The sequence below is a fragment of the Rousettus aegyptiacus genome, unplaced genomic scaffold (assembly GCF_014176215.1).
Source record: "Rousettus aegyptiacus isolate mRouAeg1 unplaced genomic scaffold, mRouAeg1.p scaffold_m13_p_1, whole genome shotgun sequence".
Lineage (NCBI taxonomy): Eukaryota > Metazoa > Chordata > Mammalia > Chiroptera > Pteropodidae > Rousettus > Rousettus aegyptiacus.
Genome location: NW_023416284.1, coordinates 26,057,321 through 26,080,673, shown reverse-complemented (window position 1 = coordinate 26,080,673; position 23,353 = coordinate 26,057,321). Strand labels below are relative to the sequence as shown.

At 38.3% G+C, this 23,353-nt stretch overlaps 1 protein-coding gene and 1 non-coding gene across 14 annotated transcripts in view; both read right to left on the bottom strand.

The window, feature by feature from the left end:
* The window catches only part of NFYC (nuclear transcription factor Y subunit gamma), a 58,281-nt gene that overhangs the window by 11,876 nt on the left and 23,052 nt on the right, over positions 1 to 23,353 (bottom strand). For 12 of the 13 annotated variants that reach the window (XM_016140039.2, XM_036232516.1, XM_016140040.2 and 9 more), the window contains 4 exons: positions 15,477 to 15,589; positions 9,365 to 9,436; positions 7,929 to 8,042; positions 4,394 to 4,489 (listed from right to left, as the gene is read on the bottom strand). In XM_016140039.2, the coding sequence (XP_015995525.1) occupies positions 4,394 to 4,489; positions 7,929 to 8,042; positions 9,365 to 9,436; positions 15,477 to 15,581 (387 nt within the window). In that variant the 5' untranslated portion in view covers positions 15,582 to 15,589. Of the gene's footprint in view, positions 1 to 4,393; positions 4,490 to 7,928; positions 8,043 to 9,364; positions 9,437 to 15,476; positions 15,590 to 18,137; positions 19,199 to 23,353 lie in introns of those variants that run through there. The other variant, XM_036232538.1, reaches the window with a different exon arrangement.
* Positions 6,795 to 6,901, bottom strand: LOC118606404. Its single transcript, XR_004952360.1, has one exon. It is a non-coding gene; the product is annotated as a U6 spliceosomal RNA (small nuclear RNA).

Here is a 23,353-nt window from a genome sequence, read left to right as displayed (position 1 = left end):
CTTAGCCACAGAAGCGCAACCCAGGGGGCCTGAAGAACAGCTCTCCGCTGGGGTGCTGCCTTGGCTGACTAGGGAGGTCGTATTCTGTCCGATCTGCAGGGTGAAGAGGCTTCCTTCTTCAGCTGACGTTTTCCATGGCAGAAGGAGTAAACAACCCTCTCCCAGCCACCTTGAGCTCACAGCTGAGAGTGTAGGATGTTTACACACACTACAGCATGGTTACAGCCTGAGGGTCCAGGGTTGGTCAGCCCCTGACCACCAACAGAGATCGGCATCTGTTCCGGAGGGCCCTGTGACACACGGTGCCCCTGCCTGAGACAACAAAAACAACAGAAACATACAACAACTTGGGCCAGCTGAGCAAAAATATTAAATTTACTCACTTCCTTATTTTGTCCTAAATTTGCCAGGTTCAAGAAAAGATGAAAAGACACTTCAAGATATACAGAACTTGTAGACTCCTTCAAAGCTCCCCAAAGTAAATCGGACATTTACAAAGTCAGTACTGACCATATCCCATCATTAAGTTAGGTGCCCTAACCTGTGCTTCCACAGTCCTTTCGTCATTACACTTTTTTGTCCTTGTCTGTCAAATTCACTGTTTTCCCTGCTAGAATGAAAATGCTATGAGGGCAAAACCTTGCTCATTATTCCTACCATACATTACTTTGTAGGCACTCAATAACTGCTTGCTGAATGACGGATTTTAGAGCCAGACAGTTACAGGTGGGAAAGTACAGGCTTACCTCATTTATTACACTTTATTGTACTTCACAGGTGTTACATTTTTTTTATAAACTCAACGCAAGACCCTCCACCAGCAAAAAGGTTACAACTCGCTTTACCGAGATACTTTATTATGGTGGCCTAGAACCGAACCTGTAATATCTCCCAAGAATGCCTGTATTCACTGTGGTGGCCTGGAACCGAACCTGCGATTATCTCCGAGATAAGCCTATACTCTTTTTTAAACTCAAGTTGCTAGTAGGACAATGTCTCTTGAACGCAACCAGCTATTATCAATAGAATCCCTAAACTCTCTTTGCTACCTTTAGGATTTTGTGGTCACAGTGCAGGGAGCAGCTCATGTCGCCTGCAGAACAAGGCTGGGTATTTGTTTCCTTGCCCGGTGACTGGGGGCCCAGGATACTAAAACTAGGACTACTGATATCTAGCTTTTGAGGAACTTGGGTCTCTGCATGACAAGACTCCTGGATGGCCATCCACACAGCCTAGGTGGACACTTGTAACACGCAGGGTTTCCAAGCTAGTCCTCAAACATGAACTGCCTTCTAGGTTACTGTATTCTGCGCTTCATACCCAAACAGTCTGCACCCTAAATGTGATCGTGCTGAGGCAGAAGAGGAGCTCCCCTTCCATTTTCATCTAGGTCTCAGTTTCCAGAACTTAACTGTGATGACGTCACCTCCATTTCAACTCCAACTTCTTACCATTATAAATCAAAGTCAGCCCTGTCAACTAGATCTTCGCAATGACAGGGATAAAATACTGATACCCTCCTTAGCCAAGAAATAGAGGCCGACTTCTCTCTTCAAAGCTCTTGAAATGCGTTCAAAATATTTTCCACTGATATCTCCCATCCCACTTTATAAAAAATCATCAATCACTAGAGTCCAGACATAACTTGACAAGGTTCCTGGGTGATGAGAAGGTACAGAGGACTGAGACCACCCCCAGAGGACTGAGAGGTCAGTGAGCAGGGAGACAGTGGCATTTCTTAGCCCTCGCCTGTGATTGTTCTGCCTCCAGTTATCCTTGACTGTAGCTGACCTGCAAGTGAATATGGTCTTTATGCCAGACAAAAAGGAAACCCTTTAAATACCCCATTCAGAAGCCAAAATACCTCTTGCCAGAAGCTGTGAGAGCAGGTAAAGAACTTTTCCTATGCTGCCAACTATAGTCTCTTGTTTATGAACCAGGCAGTTTCTAGAAAACTCCATTAAGTGGAGGCCCCTAGGTCTGTGTTGTGAGGACAGGGCATGACTATTCTCAAATCACTAGAATGGAAGGAGGCATAGCTAAGTTCTTCAGCATTCTGAAGACTCATTCGGCCAATGGAGGTCAGGATAGCAAGGGAATGATTATGCTTGGTTTAAAGAGATGGGTGAAAAGAAAATGATATTTTAATGGGCAGGAACTTTCAACTCATAGCTTTAGTGGGGTAGAAGTCAGATCTCAACTACCTTCTGCTTTCAAATTGTCTTTACTTGCTTCCCTGAAGAACTAGAAAAATTTCCAAGCATCTCTCAGAAGTCAAGGGCCTTAGATCCACAACTCAATATTTCTGGCTCGTTCTTTTCCCTAGCAGTGGAACATCACCCCAAGTGCTGGAACAATCTCTGAATGACTAGATCAATCCAGAATAGGGGACTTGCCCAGCTTTACCAGTGGCCTCTCCAACCAGAGGGCTTGCTCTTGGAGTGTGTTCCAAAGTGGAAATTGACAAACACTACCTGAAAACGAGCAGCATCACCTCCTAGGGCCATCACTACAGCTCTGTACAGCCAGCCCCAAACTGGAAAAAAGTATATTCACTTCAGTAGCAAGACTGAACTGCTGCCTCCTTCAGAAATGGTGAATTTTGGAGAGTAGGCGCTTTTAAAGGACTTAAGGAGGTGCCAGCCAATTTGGAGCCTGGGAAAAATTCATGTCTACAGAGAATTAAAAGTGCTATCTTAGAATTTCAGGCCAGCTTTCAGCAATCTCAACCTTTCAAAGGCCAGGCAGCAGCTGTCCTGAATAGGATGCCAATCAATGGCTTAAACACCTACAAAGAGCTGAATCTGGGCGGCAAGGAGCTGTTTCAGCTCGACACACTTTAAAAAGAGATGGATCCTAGCATTTTGAGTCAGGCTAGGATGGAACAAGGAGCTGTCTGACACCCTGAGAGAGCCAAACACTGAGGACTCTGGAGGGTGGGACAGGACATGATCCTTCTCTCCAGCCAGTTGGTTCAGCAGGCAGCCCACAGAGAGCAAGTAAGAGTTAGTGCAAGGAGCATGAGCAAGGCCTGATTTTGTTAGATTTTACTACCTTGTTTTTAAAGGGGTCTCATGAAACAAATTCCAACAAGGAGAGCACGTGTGTTGTACCATTTGTTTTGAAGAAAGAGAAGTGGTCTGAATTCTTGTTGTAGTGACTTCTCAGAAAGGAGGGAAGCACAACACTAAGAGGAGGAACTGAGCCCAGGGGCACAAACCTGCAATGTTTCAAAGGTGATGCGCAGCCGGGGACGACCGTGGCAGCCTGCCGCTGTAAACATCCGACTGAAAGCTCCTCTGAACACCTTACAGCTTCCAGTCAAGGATGTTTACAGTAGCAAAGACTGCCCAGAAAGAACGGAGACGCAGTGAGGCTCCCTACTCTAGTAAGGAGTTGACAGAGGGGCTTGCTAACCCAAAGGCCCCAGGCAGGGTCAGAATTACAAATGTCCTTTGAGATGTCCGTATCTCCTATACTTTCTGACTGGTTATTAATATGAGACAACATGAGAGTCACTGAATGACTCTGTTTCTAAGGATAATATACTATGAAATAATTCATTAAAAACACTTAAAATTTTATTAACAAAGCAAGCAGCTTTGCTCCTGCGAGACTGCCACTATTCCTCAAGTGTCTCTACTACTACACCTAGTTAGCCACGCAATCTGTGTGCCTGAAACAATGAGCTATACAGGATAGGGGTCTATTACAATTGCAATTAAGAGCTTTATGCACCCATGATGCTGACAAAATAATCAGTGTGACTTTTGGAGAGGGGCCCACAGAAGGGAGGAAAGGGGAGACAGACATTCAGGTTCCTTCTTGTGATTGTGCAGAAAACAGTTCAAGCGGTGGTTCTCAAATTTGGTTGCACACTGAAAGCATCTGGGGAGCTTTAAAGTGCTGATGTTTGGGCCTCTCCCTCACAGGTTCTGATTCATCTGGTGTGGAGGTCGAGCCTGGGCACTATATAGAGAACCACAACTGAGTAACAGAAAACCAAAGTCCACTAACACCAATAACACTGTGCATATAGGCTGTTTCTTACAAATCTAAAATCTGTCACTTGCTGGGAATGTTCTCCATCCCAGATTAAGAACTCTGATAGACTCCCTAGGAGACCTTGAAATGAGCTTTCCCTTCACTGTTTATAACTGAAGTCTTTAATTTTCATTTTGTCTATTTTCACTGAAATACTACCTCAGCGGCACTGAGTTAAAAGTATCCATAAATGAGTAACAGAAGATGTTAAGGATGGATCTGGTCTACAGAAGAAGAAGCAAAAGGAACAGCAAATGATTTGTGTTGAGAGACAAAGAGGAGCATTATCTGACACCTATATGCAAGGTGTTCTTCAGTTAGCAGAAGCAACAATGCCTTCCCAACTCACCTGACGTTTTGGAGGTTTCAGTTCATCTCTTGGAACAATATCGATGAGAAAGTCAAACTGATCAAATTTTGTAATTGCCATGGCGATATCATTCCTCTGTAACAAAGAAAAGTTAGGTGAAAAATTAGCCTGGGGAGAAACTAGTTCACCCAGCTTTATACCCTCTAAGTTACAAGATGATGATTTCTCAGCTAAACCTAATAGCCATGGACAAGTCTATAGCTGAAATAAGCACAGCCGAACTCTAATAAACTTCAAACGATCACACTTGCTGTAAAGACATTGACAAAATTGACAAAAAAAGAGCTACCTATAGCTCATGCTCCACAAATCATATGTTTGAGCCTCCAACTACTACTGCTATTGCTGGATCCTGCCCCAAGGTCCTCCCCATAATTGTTAAATTATCATCCAGCTAAATTTGTACTAACCTAGAAATCTCAATTAGCAGGTTTCTGGTCATTCTGTGGTTACCTAGGTTAGGCTACCATTTGCTATTATAACCTTTTTAAGGCCTGAAATAATATTTTCCCTCTTTGGTTAAGCAGTTATAATCTATTTTGAATCTTCTAGCTAAAATCTTTCAATAACTTTTTGCAATATATCCTAGTCATTGATCTATATCTTAGCTTCCACAAGGCTATAATTTTTATTTTGGAATTTAAAATTGCAATGTTAAATCCATGGTTTAACTCTTGTTTAATGTGATATGAACACAAAAAGTCTGAAGTTACTAGGATAGAAGCAGGGTGAGCAGCTGACTAATGATACTGAAACCAAGGTCTGCTGTGGAAGGTTCAAGAGTGACAGTCCCTTTCTTTAAAAATTTAAAGGACTTTTTAAAAACTAATCACCAACATACTATGTATACTTAAGATATAGGTACTTCACTATATAAAAATTTCAAAGAAAAAGAAAATAACAGGAAAAAAAGAGTGAATTCTAGTGAATGATATGCATGTTCAAGTATTTAGGAAATAGTAAACTTTGAAATTGATTTAAAAATAGATAACGTGATGAACAGAGAAACAGATAAATATAGGGATAAAACAAGTAAAATGTTAATGGCAGGATCCAGGTGGTGGGTATATAGGTGTTCACTATAAACTTTGTTTATATTTAAATTTTTTCTGAAAAAAATGTTGGGAAGGTCAACCCACTAACAGAAGTCCTTAGCAACCTCTATATATCTTATCTTGAAAGAAGGTGACTCATCAGAAAAAATAGGAGGGGACAGAACTTTTGTTTTTTCCTTCCCTTGTCTGTGATGGCCCCAAGCCACTGAAATGCAAAACTACGTCTACCCTTCTTGCCAACCACGAGCTTGATAATAAACCCATCCTATTAAAGCAGGGAACATTTTAAGGCTGCCAGGACTCATTTAAGATTAGTATGATATAGTATCACATTCTTGATGATGTCACCTACTCAAGCTATCTAAATGATTCATCTAAGGATGGAATGAGTAGGAAAAAAGAAATAATAATCACCTCTAAATGTATACCAAAGTGTTCTACAGTATTTTAGAAACATACACTTAAATTGGTCTTTTTAATGCAAATATTTTCCTCAATTATTACTCATATTCAGTAAAATACAGAAATTTTAAGTACACAGCTTGAAGAATTTTAATAAATATATACCCAGGAAGCTATCACCCAGAAAAGAATACGAAAAGCTTCCTTCCATCCCTTTCCAGTCAATTACCACCATTCCCCACCTCCCCCAGGGAACCACAATTCTTATTTTATCACCATAGATGGTGACGGTATATGGTATCATGTGTTATGTAATTTTTTTCTCTGGTTTCTTTTGCTTAACATAATATTTTTGAGATTCATCCATGTTATTGTGTGAATCAATAGGTTTTTTTTCTTTTTACTGTTTAGCAATCCATTTTATAAATATATCAATTTTTTTGTATATTCCTATCTTAATGGATACTTGAGTTGTTTCCAGGTTTTGGCTATTATAAATAAGGTTGATATGAACATTCTTATACGAGAATGTCCACAGTCTATGGCCATGCCACCCTTAAGGTGCTCGATCTTGTCTTACCTCAGAAGCTAAGCAGGGTTGGGCCTGGTTAGTAGTTAGATGGGAGACCACCTAGGAATACCAGGTGTTGTAAGTGCTTAAAAAAAAAAAGAATGTCCACACTTCTGGTTGTATGACTAGAATTGGAATGGCTGGGTCAGAGTGAGGATATGTTTAACTTTACCAGAAAGTGCCATATAGTCTTCCAAGTGAGTGCACCACTTTACATTCTGACCAGCAGTATATGAGTTTCGGTTGCTCCATTTCCTTGCCAACAATTGGTACTGTCAGTTTTTTTTCCCCTTCAATTTTAGCCATTCTACTGGGTATAAACCACTATCTCATCGTCGTTTTATTTATTTATTTTTTAATGGAATGCTTCACAAATTTGCGTGTCATCCACGTGCAGGGGCCATGCTAATCTTCTCTGTATCGTTCCAATTTTAGTATATATGCTAATGAAGCGAGCACTCGTTTTAATTTCCTAGATGACAAATAATGTTATGTACCTTTTCATATGCTCATTGGTCATTTGGACATATTCTTTTTTAAATATTCACATATTTTGTCCATTTTATTTTTTAATCTGAATTGATCTTGAAGGTAGCTTTAATTGGATCTCTCTAGATCTTCGAAGCAGCATAAAGTAAGTTCTCCTTCACTGAAAGTCTAGCTGTACTAGAATGTAGGCTTCCCAGGGCAGGGGCCAGTGGAGAGGAAGGAAGATTTTTGTCTGTTTTGCATATTAATCCCCAGGGCCTAAAATAGTACTTGGCATACTGTGAGTGTTCAATAAATATTTGTAGAATACGTAAATAAATCCATGTTCTTTCAATTTTGGAGGTAAAGGGAAATAAGAGAAGAAAACATAATTAACTTTCTTGGCTTTGTTGTTAAAGTACTACCCCTTTCTTAAATCTGTCATACCCTTCCTCTTCTGGGAAACCTTTCCTCCAAGAGCTGGGGCCTGGTTATTCAGGGGAGGGCCTCTTCAGCCAGTGACCAAGGGGTCTTCATATAATATAAATATTGATTTGCTGGATTAAAATAAAAACAAACAAAAAAAAAATGGGGAAAGTAGTCCAAGGAAAGCAGACAAGGAACAAAAAAGCTAATGAGGTTAGTGAGACTGAGTGAGTCCTCCCGGGACTGTCCTTTCCTGGAGTCTCTCAAGACTTCTAACCAGAAATTGTTTATCTATCTGAAAAGAGATAAATATCACCATAGCTTCTGTTTATAGTGAGGGATCACCAACTGAAGAGTTCAGTCACTGTGCTGTGAAAACCATGGAAGAGTTGGAAAATAAGATTCTTGGTGGGGAAAATACTAACATGGCTATTAGGTATGGCTGCCTCCCAACAGTAGAGGAAGAAGCCAATTACACACATCGGCTTTACAGAGGCCTAAGGAAGAATAATCTCTGGTCCAAAGACATGCAAGAGAAGCACACAAAGGCAACTGCTTGTCCAATTTTCCCAACGTAAATATACAAGATTACCTGTAGAGTCCGGCGCTTGTTATCCTCTGTGTGAATCCAGGCTCGAAGAGTCAACTCTGTGATAAAAATTTGGGCTGCCTTGGCAAAGAGCACAGGGGCTTCTGCACTGATCATCTGCAACAGACATAGGCCCTCCCTGTCAATCACCAGCAAATCATTCAAACCAGTCAGTTTGTTTCTGTTCTGCCATTGGATTATGGGGCAGGGATTGGAAAATGAGAATGTGGTAGCCTCAGGAAATTCCAAGGTAAAATAAATCCATGAGTAGGGACAAAGCAGGTAGCAGATAGAAGGAAAGAGAAAGAAAGAATACTTAACTGTATAGCACCTATCATGCACTTTCTTACTCTCATAATAGCCTTTTAGAGAAACTATGATTTAGGAAAGGTAAAGTGCCTTGCCCATGGCCATAAAGCCAGTAAGTAGTACAAGGTTTAGGTCCTAATCCATGAAGAGACAAAGTGGGGAATGAGTTCAAGAACCAATGGATTTAGGTAAAATCTCAGGCTGCCCATCCTTTTGGGCATTATTTTTTATATACTGCAAAAGAGGATAACCTTCCAGTGTTCTTGTGGGAATCCAATGAGATGATATATGTAAGAGCACCTCACACAGGGCTCCAGTAATGTAAGCTGTTGGTCAAACGAGGCTCTGAACCCTTAGTTAGGTGGTGTTTACAGAATAGAGCCATGGGAAGGGCTCTGCAGTTGAGGAAGCAGGAGATGAAAACTGGGAGTTTGGTTTTCCTACGCTAGGTGAGTGAGTCACTTTTAACCTCTTTTCTCTATTTCCATACTTATATAAAATGAAACTAATAATTTTTATCCTACCAAATCTCACAAGGTTACTATGAGGAAGAAGGAAGCTAACGGAAGGGAAAACTGCTGTGAACTGTTAGTTTTCTATACAAATACAAAAGACTATTAATTTTGAGTGGTTAAGGAGAGAGAGTTGCTCATTTCCTGTTACAGTGGAGGTGAACCCCAATACAGAAATACAGAAATAGCCACCGTCGAGTAAATTCTCTCCCAAGTATAATTCATGTAAAACAACTCACAGATGCAATATCATTATCAAATACTTCTTAGAGTTCCTATCAACAAACTAGGGATTGTAATAAGATGTTAAAAAGATGACACTGTCCTATTGATTTGATGATACATGTTTACATTACATGGTGAAAAGAACTGGGTGACTGAAAAGCACTTGGCATCTTTTCAAAATCTAGAAAGAAGATATCCCTAATTTTCAGAGAAGCATCATATAATATGACAATTAAAACTGTTCAATTTCAGCTCGCTTAACAATTTTACCAGGAACTACATAAAGCAACAATATTTTCATTTTTGTTTAAACGTTGAGCCCTAGAGAAATGAGCAATAATCTACCAATCACTTTATTTTCAATATAAATAATAAAAATGAATGTGAATTCACCTTCACATCTTCGTCCAGTTTCATAATCTTCTTAATACGAGCCAGTGGGAGTTCCTGTACTCGGAAATCTTTCTGAAACGAGTAATAAAAGGTGGGAAGAATCAATAGGCAGCACAAAACACAGATTGGCTTAGTCCCTCCTTTCAGAAAATATGGCGAGAAAGAAGGTGCAGCAAAATTCTTCTTAACTCATGCAGAGCTTCAAACATTTAAACGGTTTCAAGATAAACTTATGATGGCTTCTCACAATACCCTCCAGAAAAATAGCTCCAAACAATACCAGATTCTTTGCCAACACAAGACAGAGATGCATTATGAGTGTCTTTTTCTTTTCCAGAAAGTTTACCAGTATGCAATGTGCACATTAAAACAAGATTTCTGCCTCAGGGGAATGCCTCTTAGTTGTCAGTTCTTTCTTCTATTCAGGGACTGCAAGAGCAAGTGTCAGCAGCACCTGAACGCAGTGACCCACAGTTCTCTTCAGCCAGTGTGATACTGGCTATTTCTGACCTTTGCACTAACCTGCCACCAGAAATTGGGGAGAAACTCCTTTCGCATCACAATAACAAAGGGCTTGTCTCCAAAATTTTCTTGGGGGTGGGGTAGGAAGAATATGAAAGAAGGGCAAGTGTGAATTTATCAGCTGGCTTTTTGGAATAATCCTGGCACATTTTTTCTTAACTAACAAGACCAGGCGGAGGGAAAACCACATTATTTTACTGTGGATAGGATTTAGGAAAGTGCTTTCAACCAGCACTACTCAACTATTTGTGATTAAGCCCTTTTTTTGTTTTATTTTGATACCACTGGTATTTAAACACATTGCCAATGATGGATGCAATTCTAGAAATAAAAATCAATTCTGGGTTTCAGAGCTGCAATGAAGAGAAAGGTACAAAGGCAGAGATTAGCTAAAATCAGCAAAATCCCTGCTGGGACTAAGTGTCAAATGATTGATTCTATAAGTGGTCTGAAATGTGACACACCAAACCCAATATGCTCACCTGGGAATTTGCATCATCACGTTATGGAAAAAACAGCTGTTATTTGAAATTTCACATAATTAACATATAAGTGAACTTTCTTTTCTAAGACCAACAGAAAACCTTGACTCTATGTCAAAGAAGGCAGTGGGGGCATTTTGGAAAAACATAAACAGCCTATCCAAAAACTATTTTATGATGACAAAAGAAAGACTATTAGGATAAAATGTACACCAAGATATCTAATTTCCCCATGCAAACCCAACAAGCTGCTTGGCTACCACTTACCTCTACAAACTTCCAACCCTAATTTTTCATCTTTTCCTTTTCCAAATTAGGTATCAACATTTTCTATGAAGCCTCTACTAAAACTAACCCCGGAGTGGCAGAGGTTTAGAAGTCCAGTTCGTTAAAGTTCCACCAAAAGGAAACAGCAGGACACATTCTTTCTATTCTTATTATTCTCCTCTTTCATTTACTCAACACACAACTCAACTAATATGATACCTACTACTATGTAAAAGACGCAGATAAATTCGTACCTTTGAACAACGTAGTTTGTTAGAGACTGTCATATAAAAACATAATATCCTATCCTGTACTAGAATGGGGGTGTAGAATCCCACAGAGACATCTGAATTGTGTTTAAGGGATGGAAGAAATTTCCTTGTTGAAAAAGTATGAGAATGTTATTCAGAGGGAACAGCATGTGCAGAAGCACAGACACAGAAAACATGGCCTATTCAAATTTTAGATATATGACCTTAGTACAGAAGGGAACAACAGGAAAGAGAATGCTGGACTGGGGCCAGACCTTAAAGGGATTTTTTAAAAAGTTTCACCACAGAAATCGATCACTGATCTTCCTTCTTGTGTGGTGTATCACAGAAAATGATGATGCTAAACAGAAATGCCAAAGAGAATGCTGGGGATGATGATTCCTTTGGAAGGCCTCCCAGGATGATACACACAGCACAAGATTATGACCACAAGATTTAGCTCTCTTGCAAGTAAGCTCTCGTTTAAGTTGGCTATTGAATATAATTTCCATAAGATTGTTCCAAGGTTACTTAATCAAAGCCCAAAAGCTAATAAAAAGATCTCCTTCCCCAACTTGAAAGGGTAAAATACCACTTTTAGACTTTCTATGAAAACTTCTCTGATAACTGTGATCCACAGTGTGAGTTAAGGACCACTGCTTTAAAGCCTTAATACTCAAAGTGCGGTCCTTATACCAACAATGGCACTGCCTAGGAACTCAAAAGAAATGTAGAATTTCAGGCTCTGCTCCAAACCTACTAAATCAAAATCTGTATTTTAACAAGATCCTCAATGTGGTTCATTAGACAACAAAGTTTGAGAAGCACTGCTCTGTAGGAAGGGCTCAAACAACACAAGACTTGCTTTATAACAGTCCACCAACCTTCACCTTCAAGTTCTTGTTTAAATGGTTATCTGATTTGACTGTAATATTAGAAATGCCATCACCTAATCTGGAGACATTGAAGAATGAAAAGATGTAACTGGCAATTAAAAGAAAGTGATTTAGGAATTAAATTACAGCTAACCGAAGGCCAAATGGGATGGAGGGAGTAAATTAGGTGAGGATTAGATTTTTCTTTTCAAGATGCAGCATGGTTGCCTCCACCTGGCCCCCAAAAGACAAAGTTGCTTTTTCTTGCCCACTTTCAAAGAAGCCTAGAGGGGTAAAATTCAACATCAAAAAGTCTGTTCATTATTATTCTCAGAGCTCTACTGAGCAGGAAAATTTACACAATCATCCTGGTGTACAATCATCTTGGTATCGTTTTTAACCAACTTCGATTCCAACTGAATAATACCTAGATTTATGGACAATTACAGAGCTCTTAAGAGTGAGGAGAGCATGATGGCCAAGCTGAGATGAAAGATAAATGCTTTTCCGGAACTCAGACCAAAATGACCAGGGTCATTATTTCCAATACATAATGAAATACATCACATCTAGAAAACTTCAATTACTTGTTTTTGGAACAATCTGTGCCCCAGTCTTAGAGACCACAACACTTTGTGAATATTCTCATAAGTTTTATTTATGTTTGGATAGTCTGAACATATGGAGTTTTAAAAAACCTGTTAGAAATGTTGAGATGTCAAACTAAGAGGTTCAGACTTATCTGAAGAAGTCTGGTTACCAGTACTATTGAGTTCTAGAAAGGCACAGACTAACTACTAAAATATTTGGCCAAGTTACACAGGCAGAGGTGCAGTCAGAGAAGCAGATGCCTTCATGTGCCATAGGGAGAAGTGAAAATAAGAGTCTTATAAAGGGAAAGATCACTCTGATTTTACTAGATTGCATTCTCATTCAAACGTGGCACTGATATTGCTTCACGCTAAATCTAGAGTAGAGCAGTCTGATTCATTCACACATTTATTGTGTACCTATTATATGCCAAATGTTCTTCCAAGCATCTGCTATAAGATACCATGGTAGCATTCTAGGAGTCTTTTTCAAAGGTATATGGGAAGAGAACTGTAGTTAGCCATCGATAGAAAAATGATTAAAGACAACTTTCCTCCTTGTTCTTCTTTCTCTTATTCATAACACTTGAACTAGATCTGAATCCCTCGAAGTAACCTCTGATGGACTAGCTGCCCAGGTACAAAAAGTTGGTCAACAACATAATGTACTTTCAAACTTAAAAATTAAATCAGGAAGAGAAAAAAATCAAAGCCTACACTCATGTTCATTGCAGCATGATTCACCATAATCAAGAAATAAAGCAACTCAAATGCCCACTAGCAGATGAATGGATAAATAAAATGGAGTATGTATACATATATGGAGAATATTATTCAGAGTTAAGAAGGAAAGAAATCCAGTCACATGCTACAACATGAATGAAACTTGAAGACATGCTAAATGAAGCCAGTTACAGAAAGACGAATAGTGTATGGATGTACTTATATGAAGTACTTAAGAGTGGTAAAATTCATAGAAACAGAAAGGAGAATGGTGGCTGCCAGGGGATGGAGAAGGGGAAAGGGCAATTGTTGTTTAATGGGTATAGAGTTTCAGTTCTGAAATATGAAAAAGTCCTGGAAATCTGTTCCACAGCAATGTGCATATATTTAACACTGCTGAACTGCATATTTTAAAATGGTTAAGATGGTAATGCTTTTTACATTTTTTTACCACAAGTTTTTAAAAAATCAAAGCCCATCAAAGTATAGAAAAGTGGTGAGTCTGAACCTGCAGAGTTTCTCTTGCCACTTGCCTGATTCTGGATTTGTTTCTGTGCTTAAGCTTGAGCGCAGACTTGGTGTACTGGCTTAGCCCCACCACACTCCAGGAGGGCACTAGTTCTACATCAGGCTGACCCCAGCACTAAAACCTGATTATATTAACTGCAAGATTATCCCCTCAAAATGAAGAAAAGACACCACTTTTGACTTTACAATTTCATTTTTTCCTAATTTTGCTTTTATATCTGAGACAGTATAAATAACTACCTTCTTTTGATTGCAGAAGAGAACCGATGACTTTTCAGTGGAAATCCACATGCGAACATAGGTCACTCTGAGAAAGGCCAAGTCAAGTTCAACTGCTGAAAATCCCCCATATAAATAAACACAACCCACAGGTACATCCTGAATATGAATTAGTTTTTTACCCCTGAAGTCAGTAGACATCAATCACAATGAGAAGTTATTTTATTTCTTCACTACTTGTTTATAGTCTGTCTCCCCCACCAGAATATACATTCTGAGTACAATGATCTTGTCTGTCAGGTTCATTGCTGGATCCACAGTATCTTGTATAGCCAACTGGAGGCGCATAATAAGTATTTGTTGATTGAATAAATAAACTATATGTCAGAGCTTAAAAGCCACTAACTAAAAAACTGCAACATTATTTCTACATTAGGAAGGAATCCAGTGTCTGCTTTGCCAAGATGCTAATACCTTCAGGGCAGGAATGACACATCTAACCTAGAGAGCTCTTTCAGTATTTGCTAAAATGACACCAAATGGAATATTCATTTACACTCTGAAAATATTCCAATTCTAACATGTTTTACCTTCTGTTACCATTGTTATACCCATTAATTTTACCGTCAACCCTACTACCCACATAGTAACCTCCAGCCATCTGAACTTCTTGCTGTTCCTCTACATATAAGGAACCTCCATGTCCTTATAAACCTCCATGCCCTTCTCTCTGCCTAAGATATATTCTCCCCTCCTTTTCCCACCTGGTAAATGCTTACTCATATTTCAATACCCCCTAAAATGTCCCCTTTTCGTATAGCCTCCCTAACTCAAACACGGAGGAACAAGCACTGTCTTCTGTGCTCCCATAGCACTTTTACTGCTTCAAATTCTTCACTGTGCCTGACTCAGTAAGTATTTAATACATACTTATTAAATAAATGACTCGTTATAATTATTAGATTATAAACTCAACAGCCAAGGTTATATCTGATTCTTTTAAGTCAGTGGCTCTCAACTGTAGCCCCCAGGAGACATGTGCCAATGTCTGGAGACATTTTTGGTTTTCACGACTGGCAAGAGGTAGGGAGTGCTATTGGCATCTAGTGAGTAGAAGCCAAGGATGCTGGTAAACATCCAACAAAGCACAGAACAACCCTCACAACAAAGAATTACCTGGCCCAAAATGTCAATAATGTTGCTGTTGAGAAATCCTAATCTAAAAATATCATTTAAAACCTGGAAAGAGTGACTGCTTCTAATAGATTTGTTGTTGAATAAATTGCTCAGTAGTTTTCTCCGGGTTCTAGAAATTTGGCAGGGCCACTAAATCGGGCCTAAGAAATGAGCTCAAGCTACTGAAGAAAAGTGAGAGCTCCGCTCATCTGCATTCTCTAAAGATATGCCTTCCATTAAACTAACTTCAAGTCAAAACATCCACTACACACTCATATGCCTAAGAAAAAGTCACTAAAATATTAAAAAAATCCTTGTAGTTACTTCACTTAAGGTAAATTATATTTTCATTTCCCCACCCTAAGGTTGGGCATGGATTAAGCCTTTGTAAATGTGCTTGAGATTAAACATGTTTTAGTCTTTTGGTTATTCATCTCATGGCTCTTTATACTGCTTAAAAACTTCTCATTCTTTCTTACCACTGTTAAATTCCGGATTTCTTCCATGACACGAGGCCAGAAGGACTGTAGGCTTTGCTGAGCATCACTGCTGCTAGTACCACCAAATCCTCCTTCTGTGGACATTTTGACAACTGAAAACAAACATATGCATGAGACATATAAAAATAATAATAAAGTCAGACTTTCTGTCCAGGTTATTTATATCTTTCTTTGTAGATATTTTCACTAATTCATCAACTTTTCAGTCTGAGAAGGCATATAATTATGCTAAAGAGGTTTTTAACGCAGACTTAAATCTTAGCAAAAACATATAGGGGAAAGTTTTTGCTTCTATCCAGTTTATACATCAGAGAACATCAAGGAGCTCCAACTAGAAAATCTAAACTTGCTAGAAATCCAATCCGAAATCCTAATGTAAATCAAGGGCTTTTAATATCTCATCTTGGGGGTGAAGGCACTTGGTTGCCCTAACTCAGTTCATAAATTTTTAATACCATTCCTCCAATGTTTTTTTCAAGTTCTTTGTGGCTTCTCACACTCCATGCTATAGGCTGCAACAGATATAGTAAGGGTCCCAGTGATTAATACTTTTACAGAAATGTAAACCCAAAGTCATAAAATGAATCGAGTTTGTTCCTTTGTTCTAGATACCGTGGCCCATTTCTTTGGGACTATTCCTTCTAATCTCGAAATAATCTGCCTCAAAGGAAACAAAAGCACAAGCCTAGGCCAGTAATTGAGTGGGTAGCACAAAATTTCTGAACTGAACCAACTACCCAGTTTGTTCCTTACCTAAATCTTATTGTCAGTGTGTAGGCAGACAAAGCACACCATCAATTGGAAGCTTTAAAGATAGTTGAAAAACAATGGGGAATTAAATTTAGGATAGAGAGGAGAGGATCAGAACATGCATTTGGTCAACTACTTTGTGATGTGGGAGGGAAGATAAATCAGAACCCCCACATCAGCTATAACTGTAAATATCGTAATGTCTTAATTAAAAGATTTACAGGGGGGAAAGTACAAATCTCCAGATGGCTTAAATGCATATCTGGCAAATACTTAATTGCAAGAAACAGTTTAATTAAACACACACAAAAATTAGAAACTTAGTGATATCCTAAGAATTTCTATTCTGGGAAATTATTTGAAAAGGTTTAACATGCCAGTGACAGGATGCTGGCAGGAGCTATGTAAGTCATTAAGAACTATTTCTGAAGAGCTGAAAGAAAAGCACCAAAGCCAGGTGTCACATGACCAAGTGTGTTACTTCCAAGGCTCCATGTGGGCTGGGCTGATCGCTCTCCATCAGCAGAGTGGAATGAAGGTTGATAAATCTAGGTTTAGACTGTGAGGATGTTTGATTCACTCAAATGTCTGCCTGGGATTGTCCTAGAGGTCTCTGATTTTGTTTTGTTTTGTGTTTTCCTGCTTCCTTCTAAAGGAAATGATGAAAGGAAAGAAATGGAAAGAAAACAAGAGTATAATCTTCAAAGCAAATTTCACTCTGGTGTAATGACATTAGTGGGTGGTGATGTAATGGGAAAAGGTTTGGAGCCAACTTCTGGTGCTGGAGGCCTACAAGAAGCTCTATACATCAACAGGAACTCTAAGTACTAGGAAGCAATATGATCTTGGCATTTCTGGAGGTGATTAAAGTGAAGAGTGTTGAATCATAGTTGGAAATGACTAGATAAAATCCTGCGTTCTAAATAACCAAGAACAGTCCTCAACTCAGCTCCTATTATATTTTTACTTATTACCCATATGTACATGGCCTATACACTATTCTCTTAGATGTATTGAGAAATCAAGGTAACTAGAGAAGTTTATTTTTATTAATAGATTCTTATGAGGTACTCATGACAATGAAGGTGCAACTTTAACTTTTTAAGATGAGGCAAATAAAAGTATCTTTCTAGAAATTAAAATAATTATCAAAACAAATTAAAATAAGAATCTAATCTTTTATTGTATGGATTCATGGACAGGCCTCATCTTAGCAAAATCTGCCCTGCAAACTGCTACAGTCAAAGGAGGAAGATGCACAATTGCCAACGTGATATCTTTGTATACTTGCTACTGATGAGTAGGTGTAGTTTGGGTGTAAAGGTCTGTGAGATTTAGAAAGGTGGTAACAATTTTTTATTGTCCTCTGATCTCTTCCCATAAACATTACAAAGGCAAACAATTCAAGAAGCACTTTTTACACTGTCTGTGTACAGTCTGCTTTGAAATTTTGCACTGCCCCAACTAAGGATGTGTTGGCGCAGTCAGTTCCCAAACATGCGTGCAGTCAATAGATCATGAATGCATCTTTGGGTGGCTCAGAGCCACACACTGTTGGAGTAGGGGTTGGGTGCAAAACGGAAGGTAACAAATATTTCTGGAACTTGAAAATGAACTAAAAGCTAAGTTTTTAACTTGAGAGGCCCATCTGAATTAGATAATCACAAATGGATAATGGCAAAAAATACATTAATAATGTCGTTTATATTTTATTGCATCACAGAAGTTTAGAACTGAAAAAAAGACATTAAGAGCCAATCAAGCCCACTCCCTCTAAAAGATACTTACAGCTCTACTTCAACCTCTGCCCAGCCTCCTTAATCCCACCCGAAGTGGTCATTTAGCTTAAATATGAGCTCCTTCCTCTCCAGTTCTGGGAAATTGACTTACTGGTAAGGCATTCTTTTCCATCTTTGGACAGCTCTGACTGTTCTTTACATTCAGTTGAATTTACGAAGTTCCATGTGAGCTTTGGATTTAGAGTTAATAGCTTTTATAATTTTTCCATCCAGAAACCTCTTTTTCTAAATTCCTGACCAAAAAAACAAAGATATTCTCCTCACCAGGGACAGACCATCCTCTCAGGAAAAAGAGAGAAAAAGATTTGGAGCCCGTTTTCTAGCATCTTTGCACAGAATTATTAGCAGCTATTCCTTTAATACTTCTTGAAAGAACACAAACTATTACTGTAAATTCCTAGAAAAAGTGAGTACTTTGATTCAAAATGCTTTTCTTAAAGTAGATCATCTTTACATGGGGCTTTAAAAATCAGACCAAATCCCAAGCAACAGATTTTTCGAAAACAAACCGGTGTTCTCAATATTTTATAAGGCACAACTCAACATTAAAAAAAAAAAAAAACCTAATCATAAACACAAATTTTGCTCACCAAACACTTCAACAAATTAAAAAATATAAAGCAAACCTAGTTAATCTTGTCACTTCTTATTTTAGTAATTAATACATAAATTGCAACTAAATTAATTTTGCTACAGAAGTAACCTGTTTATAATATCTACAACTCATGGAAAATATGCTAGGTTCATCTTCTAGAATGAAAGAAGGCATTTAAAAGAAAGAAAGAGATTTATATTTTAGAATCCTTTTTATTCCATGTTAAATTGCTATCTCTATCAAAGGATAAAGCTATATAAAGTTGACAAGGACAAAACTGCCTTAAGACCAAGCTACTCAGATCACTATGAAAAATACAGTATAGCATTCTCCAGACTTAATTCATTATTATTAGAATTATAATCCATGTTCATTAATTACTTTATAAATACTTAAATAAGACTGCCTGATTAATAAAAACTTAAGGATTAGATGAAGTATTGAATGGTTGTTCTTAGAAGCAATCTCAACTCCCAACATCTATTAATTTATTTTAAAAAATTTGCTTTTCCAGACAGAAAAAGTTGAAAATCACATGATATCACTTACACGTGGTATATACACCTAAAAGCAACAAATGAACAGGACAAACAGACAGAGACTCATGGACATGGACTACAGACTAGTGGTTACCAGAAGGTAGGGGGTGGGGGAGGAGGGGGGAGGTAGATGGGGTTAAAGGGGGTCAAACTTAGGGGGGTAGGGGGAGGGTAAAGTGGATAAAGGGGATCAAATACATGGCAACTGAAGGAAACTAGACTTTGGGTGGTAAACACACAATAGAATATACGGATGTCAAATTACAATGTACACCTGAAAATAATATAATTGCATTAACCAATGTTACCCCAATAAACTTTCCACAAGTCTTCTCTAAACATCCCCATCTGGAAATGATCACTCCTTCCTGTGAACCTTCAGAGCCCTTCATCTGTACCTCTTTCTGCTCTCACCACATTACCTTGTATGACTACTATTTATATGTATGCCTTTTCATATTTCCCCTCTGGTTTACAAACTCCTTAACTAGGACCCAAGTATGATTCATCTCTGGATCCCCTGCAGCATCTAGCACGCAGTCTAATAACTCTACTCCTGAACAACAAGAAAGTTGCTGAGTATAGCCTTTTTGAGAGAAAGAGGCCTCTTGGAAAGCTTGGCCCTAAAACAGACTTATCGAGATTGCCTGAACAACCAAAGAAACTGGTTATACAAACTATTCTGGGAAGGTCAAAATAAACAAGATTCTCTCTGAGCCTTTAAAGTAAGAAGGACTACAAATCGGAAATCCCGGACTTACTGAGGTGAACTAAGGATTAAAAAGCATGATAGGAAGGAAAGGTGTGCACGCATGCACACACAGTCCTGAAAGTTGTAAGGCGGGCTGGAAGGCTGGAAACATGGGTGCATACCGTTCCCAAGTGTAAATCTTTTCAAAGTCAGAAGCTTCTCAGAAAGGAGACCAGGACAGATTAGCAAAGTTTGAAAAATTAATGACAATAGGTAAGTAGAAAGAGAAGGAGAGCAAATACCTTTGGTTTGGCTATCCATTAGCAAGACGATAAGGAGAAAATCATGGAGAAAATGAGATGATTCAATAGGATCATTCAAGGGTGGCCAATCTAGCTGTCACTCTAATATCCAGTTACTTTTTATCATACTTAAAGAAAGAAAGAGAGACGGAAGCAGTTTTCAAAATGTCCCAAAAGCAGTGTTCCTCTTTTGACATTCTGTTGGAAATCTTTCAAGCTCTTCGTTTGACCAGGTACCATGCTTGCCAAATTCTCCCTTAAGTGATATGCCTAGACATGGAATAGGATGTATCAAAATAACCTCTCATAAAACACAAAGAAATATAAGGTTTTGTTATAATAATCTTTAATTTCTAAAACTATGTAGCTTTAGATTTTAGCTCTTTCTTGGCATATACCTCATTCTTTCTATAAAAGTCATTTATGCACAATACAGCTCTTTGAACTAACTAAAATCAAACAGACATTTTTGGGAGAGAATACCCTAAAACCATAATATCACAACAACTATTCAAGAAAAAAAAAAAAAAATAGGAAGCTCCCCTAAAATGGAGCCCAAACCCTCATCAATGCTGCCTCTATTAAAGTACTAGAGCTGATCCATCCCAGGCAGTCAAGTTTTACCTAAAAATAATGCTCTCATTGTCAAATACAATCAAATATCTCTTAGTCCAATTATGCATAAAAAAACAAATCTAAACACTGATACCATCTTTCCCCTAAACATCCACCAATCCAACCTGCAGCCTTTCAGCTGCTGTCAGTGACCCTAATCATTCCTGTCTCCAACTTAACATACATCAGCAGGTATCTCTCTATGTTCAAAGCACGTATCTTCTGCACTCCCTTTCTCACTTTCTGAAGTTTTCCCATCATTAAATGAAAATTTTATTTTAAAATCCAATCAGCATCATTATCACATGTATTTTATGTTCCAGTACTGCTTCAGGTATTTATTGACGTTAGTTCCAGTTAAAGCTGTTCAGATGTTATACTTTAAATTGTGAATGAGAGATAAAGAGAAAGAAAGAATATCAATATGAGTAAATAGATAAGAAAGGGGGTAGCACTTAGCTAACTTGTGCTTACTATTTCAGATATTCTTCCAAAGTACAAAAAAACAAAACAAAACTAAACAAAAAACAACTGAATTTGAGGACTGAGATTTTCAAAACAAAACAAATCTACCAATAGACAATTTAGTTCTCATATTTGTACAGATGGATCTAAGGACATATACCATTAACAATCACGATGGCTAAAAAGGATTTCAAGCCTTAAGGAGGCATATGCTCTCCACAGTAAAACCAACCTCAAATTGACAATTTCAGAATAAGAAAAATACAATGCTCTGGAAAATAAAAATCCTAAGTTTGTAAACTGGCCTGCTGCCCGCCTAGCTGGTGGCCTCGGGCCAGTTACTCCCGTAAGCCACTCCATGAACAAAGTATATTGAACACATATGCCAAGAGGTGGTCTATTATGAAAGGCCTACACTTCACTACTTGAGGATATAATAAATAAATGAACACAAGGGAAGACAGGGTGACTAGAGAGAAAAGAGGGTTCAATAGTCTTTAAGCTCATTTAAGGTTTCTACTTAAGCAAAGAACACTAAGTTTAGTCTCAGAAATCTTACTAAAGTTCTAAACCCTGACATAACTAAATACCTGATGGCATCTATTACTATAAGAAGTAATAAGGTAGTCTTACTGGAGATCCCTTTGTTGCTTAATTCCAAGTTCAGTGTTTGAGGGTGTGTCTGTCTCCAGCTCCAACAGGCTAAGCACGAAGCTGCTTTTCAAACTGCCTACTAGAAAAACCATGCTCCCCAAAAGACTAAGGGTTGGAACTGGCTCTCCCTAAAGATCTGCTCACAACGCATTTTCAAATTGGCAGTACTGACACTTTCCCTTCAAAAACAAAAACTTGTTTGTTTTCTATCTACTATAACAATCTTTTAAATAGGGGCTAGATCATAGGATAGTTATAACTGGAAAAAAAAATGAAGGCATAGAAAGAAACTGATAGGAAGGCATAAACAAAACATTTTAAAATCTGTTTCTGTGGAATAGATATGGTATGTAAACATTTTAACTTCATACACTTTCTTCCTCATTCCTTCCCTAATGCTCAACTTAAACCTTCCCTGCATATATGAAACACCTATCAGTATTTTGGTAGAAAAAAGAGACTAAATAGTTTAATAAAATAAAGCAAAGGTCCACATACAATAGCCCACAGGCCCAATATGTCCCGCATCCTCTTTTTGTAAATTAAGTTTTCCTGAAGACTGCAACTCTCATTCATTTATATTGTCTATGGCTGCTTTCACGCTACGACAATAAAGCAGAAGTCTTACAACAGAAACCAAATGACCTGGAGCCGAAAATGTTATCTGGCCCTTTAAAAAAAAAGGAGTCGGATAATATTTAGAACCCAGTTCTAAAGCATGTTAAGTGTTTTAGTTCACTGAATCCTTTCCCAACAAAGGTAGTGTTATCCTTCATTTACTGATGGAGAAACTAAGTGCCAGAGGCTGAGAAGCTTCCTGGAAATCACATAGCTGTTACATGGCTCCCTCACCTGTTCAGCCTCCATTAGGAGTGAACTGGGCTAGCCCCCTCTGCCCCACAGAAGTATTTGTTAATCTCTTTGACTCTCCAACCTAACAGGAGTAAATAAATCCTTACAGAAAGAATGACTAACTGGTTTTTCAGGCCCTGAGCCTGAAAGAGAATTCTGACAGGAACTGGATACAGAAATAATGCCTGTAGCCTGACGTCAACTTATATCCTAAAACAAAGAGCCATTGTGCTCATTGGATCCCTTCTGAGATTCAGAAACCCTGAGAACCTCCTCCTGTCCAGCTTCTGACAGGACCCTGTGTTTGTGTACTCTCAGGACAGGTGAGAAGTGTGATTTTAAAGAATGTTTCAAAGATGCCAACTTAAGAGCTTTAGCATTTATAAACTACTAACATACATTACCCTCAATTGATCTTCACTCAGCTCAGTAATAAAGATTTCAATATTCTTCCAATTTTACAGATAAGAAAGCTGAGGACTAAGTATCTTAAGTTACTTGCTCAAGGTCACAATACAGTAAAAGGTGGTATCAGAAATGCAGAAATTCTAAAACTGTGTTCTTGATTTAGTATAGCCTGTTTATTCTCCCTTT